Here is a 7540-nt window from a genome sequence, read left to right as displayed (position 1 = left end):
ACCGGGCCTTCATACATGCGGGGTGGTGTGGTGGCATGTCCGACGAGGTGGCACGCGTCTCCGGGGGGTGCCCCCCCTCACGAACGGCGATGACACGGTAGTAGACGTTCTGCGGTAACGATGCAGCATGAATATTATTAAATACTCGGAGCGCGATAAAATCATGAGTTTTTTACACGATGCGGGCACATGTGCTGTACGACTGATAGTAATTTTTAATAATTGTTCGTGATGGAGTAGTATCTGAACAATTCCCTCTATGCGGATTGCTCTTCGCGTGTCTACGGCTGTGGCCGGCGGCCTCCGGGGGCTAGCATGCCGCCAAATCTTGCGTAGGCGGCCTCTCACAAGTCTGGAAGTGTTGTGGCGGGTGCAAACGCCCGGCACGCGTCTTCGGGGTGTGGCCCCCTCACGGACGGCGCCGCCGCCGGCACCTGGAGGGGGGAAATGGACGCGTTGGGTCTACACGGAGTGGATCTTGCTGTGGGTCTGGCCCGGATGTTGTCCAAAGTATTCCTATGGGCTGACCTACCACAACCGGGTGGATAGGTCCACTGCTCAAAGCCCGTCCGTGCAAAGTCAAAGGGCTAGATCCCGTGCTCAAACGCTACAGGGTTAGGCGGGACGGGGGCCCTGGGGGGTTAGCAATGCCACCCGAGCGTCGCACCGGGCCCCCATACATGCGGGGTGGTGTGGTGGCATGTCTGAAAAGGCGGCACGCGTCTCTGGGGTTTGGCCCCCTCCAAGTGACGGCGGCACTGCCTTTCGTGCAGGGGGCACACCGCGGAGCCCCAAGACGGGCGTCTACGCATGCCTGAACACTTTCACATATGCATCGGGATCCGTGCGATGTTTCGGTGACATAGCTACACCCCGAATCCCCCACCAACCAGAATTTCCTCCGTGTCGACAGTTTCCCCCCTCCATGACACGGCGATAGCGACGTTCGTAACGGGGGGCAATCGATATACCATCGGGGTACGTTTTTTTAGATAAGGCATAATTATCTTATGGAAAAACAAAAATTAAAATAAAGTAAAAATAACAAAATAAAGTAAAAATAAAAAAATAAAGTAAAATAAATGTATGCCGACGGCAAGGCCGTCGGCATATCTGTGCACACACGGAGATGCAGTCCCACGGATCGATGACGTGGCAGAGTGGCCTATGCCGACGGCTATGCCGTAGGCATACCTTTGCCATAGATAGTATAAAGCAAAATTAAAAATAAAACTAAATAAATAAATGCCGACGGCAAGGCCGTCAGCATAGCTGCGCACACGGATCGATGACGTGGCAGAGGGGCATGGGCCAGGTCTATGCCGACGGCTATGCCGTAGGCATACCTCTGCCATAGATATGCCGACGGCCGCCGTTACCTCCCGTCGGCGTAGTTTCAACGCCGTCAAACGGTCAGCGCTGACCGGGTAGGTGGGCCCGGACTATGCCGACGGCCGCGCCTATGCCGACGGTCCCCGTAGGCATATCTCGAGCGGTCCCGATGGCCACGTCTATGCCGACGGCCCCGTCGACATAGATGGATGTATGCCGACGGCTTTTCTACGCCTACGGCCTGTCCTTGGCCGTCGGCATAGGTCCATCTATGCCGACGGGTGCCGTCGGCATAGATGAGGCCGTCGGCGCAAGCAGTTATTCTGGTAGTGGCAGTGGCATGTAGCATCATCCGCCCGGCGTTGCTGGCGTGACTGGGCCATCGAGATCGCCATGGCCTAGCTCGAGGGGCTTTTCTGCCCTGTACCGTAACTTTTGTTGTAATCGTAGGCAGCGCTGCTTCCCAACGAGGCGTAGTGCCCGGCCTGGCCATAGCTAGGGGGCTGGTTCCCACCGCAATTGTAGACCGGCGCTGGTCCTCCTTGATGAAGAGGTGGACCGGAGAAGCCCGACGCTTGAGCCGGAGGGCGCGAGGGAGTGGAGGTCACCCCCACGACCGGAGGGGGCTGAGGGTTCGTCCCGGCGGCACCCCGCACCGAAGGAGGCACGCCCGCCATGGGGCGCTGATGCGCTGCCGCGTAGGAACGGGCAACCCCGGCGACGGGAGGTGGTGCTGGAGACGTATGCGGCGTCGGCGAGGGGAGTGAGATATTCGCGGCGACGATCGAAGCTCGAGGGACAGCAGACGACGACGACGACGCTGCAGCCGAAGGCATGGAGTTGATCGATCGCTGCTGCGTAGGGTGGTATTCCAGAGAGCCCATATACGTCTTCTAAGAAAAGCCCAAGAAAACCCCAGGCCCGGTTCCCCGAGGGCGCAACTGGAGGAGTTTAGCTAAGCATTGCTTTAGTTTAAATGCTTCAGAATATTGGGAGGGGGATGCCCCTAACATTATTCTTCCCCAGACAGTAAAGGACATGGCTATTATTTGAGGAATAATGTTTGATATGTTCAACTAAAACAACAACGGTGCTTTGCATTCTTGGAATGCATCACATGTATTCTGAGCATAGAAGTCTAGAATTGGGATTATGTATGCTAATTGTTGGATATTCTTCATCTACCGCTGTGTGGCAGTATTATTTCTTATGTTTTTCATGAAAAAAAAGAGAAGAAAGGAAAATATGTGAGTCCTGCCTCCCGCACACCTTTCGATACTGCTTGGAATCAAGTCCAACCTGCTTTATTCAAAGCAAAAGCAAAAGCAAAAGAAAAAAGGAGGAAGAAGAAGCAGACAGCTCAATCTTTATTCTTTAAGTAGCTCCAACCTGAAGCAAAGAACCAGCTTGCTACACATGTATGCTTTGGCCAAAACAAAAGCCAAAGACCAAACACAAGCTCTGCATACCATCAAATCTTCAGTATCCATTTCCCCCCCTTCATCTGACATAAGCAATAATAGATTGTGCCAGCCAGCCAGCCAGCCAGCCAGCCTACTTTCCGATTAAGGTACGTACTGTCAAGACTATTAATACGGGTCTTGTACTGTCAATACTATTAAACCTCATCATATATTATAGTTATGCATCGACTAACAATTACTCTATTCTGTTAACAATTACGCAGGTGCCAACTGCAAATTGGTTCATCTGGAGGTGCCGATCGATCGATGGGTTAGATTTCCGGAGCTTCTTGTCTCTGCAAGGCCTTCACTCAAACAATTAGTCATCATGGTATTAATTTGTCTGCGTAGACATGAATGCATTCATGCATGCACTTCTCACAATGTAGCCTATTAATTCCTCATTTCGACTATTAAGGCCCGTCTGACAAATTACACAGACATGCTCAAGTCGTGGCAGTTTAATTAGTGTTCTGCACCCCACGGACACATGCATAAACACTGAAACTGTATGGCCGTGGCTTGCTGGGAGTGTGTATGCTGAGTGACGGCCATGTATATATGCAGTTTAATTAACTATTCTCGATTCTGGTAATAATTAAAAAGAAAAAAAATGCTAATTGCCATCAACTAATTATGCAGAGGATTGATGCAGACAGCATCGAAATAGCCGTGAAAAATATAGTCCCTTATCTAGAGGATACAAGCAATACTGCACACAAGGCCATCTATTTTGATGGAACGGGTGGGCTGGCTGCTTCGGCGGTGCTTAGAGCCATAGCCAAAGACCCTCCGCCGTCTCTGTTGAAGAAATTCGACAAGATCATCCACGTCGATTGCTCGAGGTGGAAAAGCCGACGAGCCCTCCAGAGGACAATCGCACAACAACTCAAGCTTCCTCAAAGGGTAATGGATATGTTTGATAGACAAGATGAAGAAGATGATTTCCAAGGGGCAGATGAAGGGTCCAGAGCTGAGATACAAGATGTTGGGGCAGAGATCCATCAAGCCATAGGACAACACTTCTGTTTATTGCTATTCCATAATGGGAGTGACAAGACAGTTGACTTCAGTGATTTTGGCATTCCCCAACCTATCATGAGTCGGTGGTACCTGTTTGGTACTAAATTATTGTGGACATTTCGAGGAAGGCTTCGGCTCAACCAAGGAGTCAGTAAGAAGGTGGATGATTCACATCTTTTTCTTTATGATACGTACAGTTTTCAGGGGTGGAATTTTTTGCTTCAAATAGAGGCAAGAGAGATTGCTCGGTACACTGATAATCTTGGCGAAACAGTTGAAGAGTGCTGCTTGTATCTGCTGTCATTAAATTCTCAAGGAGGCAATATCATGGACTATGACTGGGCCACCCATGCTTCTAACTACTGGGTCTGTGATGGGATTATACAAGGAGGCCATGGTGACGAAGCATGGGAGGCTGCAGCTGCTCTGCATCAGCGGATATGTATAGAGGATTATTCATCTAATGCACTGCCCTCTTTTGGTGATGAACTGGGGACTCCTCCTAAACGGTGGATATTGTCCAAGGAAAACTCTGTTGTGCATCCAGAGTCAACGTCGTTTTTCCTTGCTGCACTCGGAAGCATATCTGATCCTCCATTAAGATCCTTACCCGATGACATGTTTCATCAATCAGACAAACTTCGGGTGCTCAAGTTATGTCATTGCACCTTCAGTTTTTCTGCACCTCCTTTTTGTTGTTGCCACAACTTAAGGTTCCTTGGATTAGATCACTGCAAGGATCAACAAGTAGAAGAAGATGAGAAGCAAGATAAACCAGCTGCAATGGAATTTTTCCGAAGCCTATGGGTGCTAGATATATGTCACACAGACTGGAAGTTGGATTTATCGGCGGAAATAATAGAGCAAGCGGTTGCAAACATTAGGGAGGTACATATAAGGAAAGGAAGGATTTGGTGCCATGGTTTTGCATGGCGACAACTACAGAACCTTCACAAGCTTCGAGTGATTGAGCCTACATCCCCTTGGCAGACATCCGAAGTTGATGAATTCATAGATATGGTAAGGTTGAAGATCCTTGACCTGTCTGGGAATACTACACTACATGTTTTGCCAAGCCTGTCAAAAGCAACTAGCCTCAAGACCTTGGTTCTAGATGGTTGTGTTGGGTTGGAGCACCTTGGACCAGAAGCACTCCCTCCATCACTTGAATCATTCAGCTTAGATGCAAGACCAAGAAAAGATGATTACAAGGAAGCCAAAATAAGCCGCATCTCCTTGGTTGGTTGTGCAAGATTGTCTGAATTCACACTGAGGGGATCACTTCCAAACCTTGAGGAGTTGGACCTCTCGGCCACAAGAGTTAAGACACTTGACCTCACAACTCAGGTGGTGCAGGTCCCGTGTCTCCAACAAATTATTCTACTGGGATGTATGCAGCTGCATGCTATTCTATGGCCAAAAGAGGGTCTGCCAACACTGACGGTGCTGCATATTGATACCTCGGTTTGTCCTGTTCAAACAAAACTACATGAAGTGTATGTTACTATAATGGACATGAGGTTTTTTCAATCCTTGGTATTACAGAGAAATGTCCGATTCTGTTGGAAGAGCAATAGGTTCCATCTAAATCTTTGTGTCCCTTGTACCACCAATGTTAAGGGACAAAGCTATATGAAGAAGAAGATGGGCCCTGGTAATAGTGGGAAAATAATGGGTCCTGCTCAACCAAAGTCATTAAACCCCAATACTTGCAGCACCTACACTGATGTCTCGGTTGACAACATAATTATTGATCACGACTACAACAATGCAATGAAGTTTCAGCCATCAAGCTGCCATGTGGAGATTGGTAAGGGAGTTAGCAACGCTAGCGTGGAGAGCGAACATGCAGTCAATGCTATCATCTTTGCAATGGACCAATCCGAGTCGCTGCATGTTCATGACAATTCTTCCATCACCACTGTCATCCCTGAACACATGATGACAGTTGATGATCTTGACTGGGAACATTTAAAACATTGTCATGTGGTGAGATGCCCCAAGATGCACACAGTCTTCATGACTAACTATGGTGGCTACCCTTTTACAGAAATAGAGACCTTTTGGGCCGCTGATCTACCGATGGCACACTGCATTTGGAGCAAAGGAACGACCTACAGGGGCACGGAAACTAGGTGCTTTGCCAAACTGCGGAGCATACACCTCTACTCTTGCCCAAGGCTCGCATTTGTGCTTCCGTTATTGTGGGGTATTCAAGGATTATATTTACAGAACTTAGAAAGTCTCCACATTGTGAATTGTGGTGATCTAAAGACGGTGTTCCCTGTTCATCCCGGCTTGAAAGAACGTGTACTTGAGTTCCCAAGCCTGAAGCACATCCATCTATATGAGCTCTATAAGTTGGAGCATATATGTGAGGTGAAGATGCATGCTCCCAAGCTTGAGAGGGTATGGCTCAGGGGCTGTTGGGGTCTCAGGCGCCTCCCAGCCATTGGCACATCTATAGGGGCTGTTGGAGATAGCCGTCGCCCCGTCGTGGACTGCGAGCAGGACTGGTGGGAGAAGCTGGAGTGGGACGGGCTGGAGGCCGGCCACGACCCTTGCCTCTTCGAGCGACGCCACTCGTCGCATTACAAGAAGGCGTTGCCCAGAGTTTCTGTGCTTCGGTGAAGTGACGACCGTACTATACTATCCAGGTACGTGCGCTAGCTCTTCATTGTTTTGCATCTTGTTTCGTGCAGGTGTCATATATAATAGATGGATGATAGTTGGTGATACGTAGTGTAGGTTTGAGTCATGGTGGCAATGACAGTGGCGGTGGACGCCTTCTTGCTGCTTTCCGCTGCCATGATCGACGGTTCAAGCCAATAAATAATCTGCATGTGTGTTGCTTTGCTTCCCAATTAAGAGATGGTGGATGCATGTGTGTGTTCCTTTCCTTGGTGAAGAAAGAATAAAGTGGTGGTAGCTACCTAGCCTGCTTGATGCCGGCACCTGCATGCATGCTTAATCATCTCCACTCTCCATGGATGGGATGGGATGGGAGATGCATGTGTACGTATCATTGTTTATGTGTGTGACTGGCTGAGTCTGAGTGTGCCAAAGACCAGAGATCGATGCGTGTGTGTGTGTGTGTGTTTCCCTTCATTGAGATTCAGTAGAGCTAGCAGCAGCATGTGTACGTACGTATGCTGGACTGAAAATGCATGGCTTGGCTTGGCATGGCTTGGTGTGATATATATAACAACTGATGAGTATGTATTTATTTGGTTCAATTACCTTGCTATATATATGTGTACGTATTTATGGTTAATTAGTATTATTATTTATTTACTACGTACTGTAAATGCTGGGGATAGCATTTCGTTCCAGTAGCTTTAATATTCGAGTACTAGTCTGTACAAACAAATACTCCCTCCGTCCTAAAATTCTTGTCTTATATTTATCTAGATACATACATCCGTATCTAGTTAAATCTAAGACAAGAATTTTGGGACGGAGGGAGTACATACCGGGTACGTGTTGCAGTCCCTGGCAGATAAGCAGCACGGCGTAGCTCAAGGCCCTCACCACCAACCAGCAGCCGCCCAACTATATATGCAAATGCATCGACCTGCTATCCCCTCACCACTAACCAGCAGCCGCTCAAGGCTACTGCTACTGCTATTGTGGGGCACCAACGACAATAGGAGATCCGGGACGGGAACCAACTTGATTAGCTGCTCTCCTCTCATTCTGCCCACCATGATTAGCTGAAACCA

At 48.8% G+C, this 7540-nt stretch overlaps 1 protein-coding gene across 1 annotated transcript; it reads left to right on the top strand.

Moving 5' to 3' along the window:
* Nucleotides 1-2562: 2562 nt before the first annotated feature.
* LOC109774277 (uncharacterized) lies at nt 2563-7092 on the top strand. Its single transcript, XM_020332997.2, has 4 exons — nt 2563-2902; nt 3020-3126; nt 3438-6475; nt 6567-7092. Exons 2-3 carry the CDS (start codon nt 3124-3126, stop codon nt 6447-6449), a joined length of 3015 nt encoding a protein of 1004 aa, XP_020188586.1. The 5' UTR covers nt 2563-2902; nt 3020-3123; the 3' UTR covers nt 6450-6475; nt 6567-7092.
* Nucleotides 7093-7540: the final 448 nt, after the last annotated feature.

The sequence above is a fragment of the Aegilops tauschii genome, chromosome 2, assembly GCF_002575655.3.
Source record: "Aegilops tauschii subsp. strangulata cultivar AL8/78 chromosome 2, Aet v6.0, whole genome shotgun sequence".
In the NCBI taxonomy this organism is placed as follows: domain Eukaryota; kingdom Viridiplantae; phylum Streptophyta; class Magnoliopsida; order Poales; family Poaceae; genus Aegilops; species Aegilops tauschii.
The sequence above is the reverse complement of the archived record's forward strand: the minus strand, read 5'-3'. Positions and strand labels throughout refer to the sequence as shown.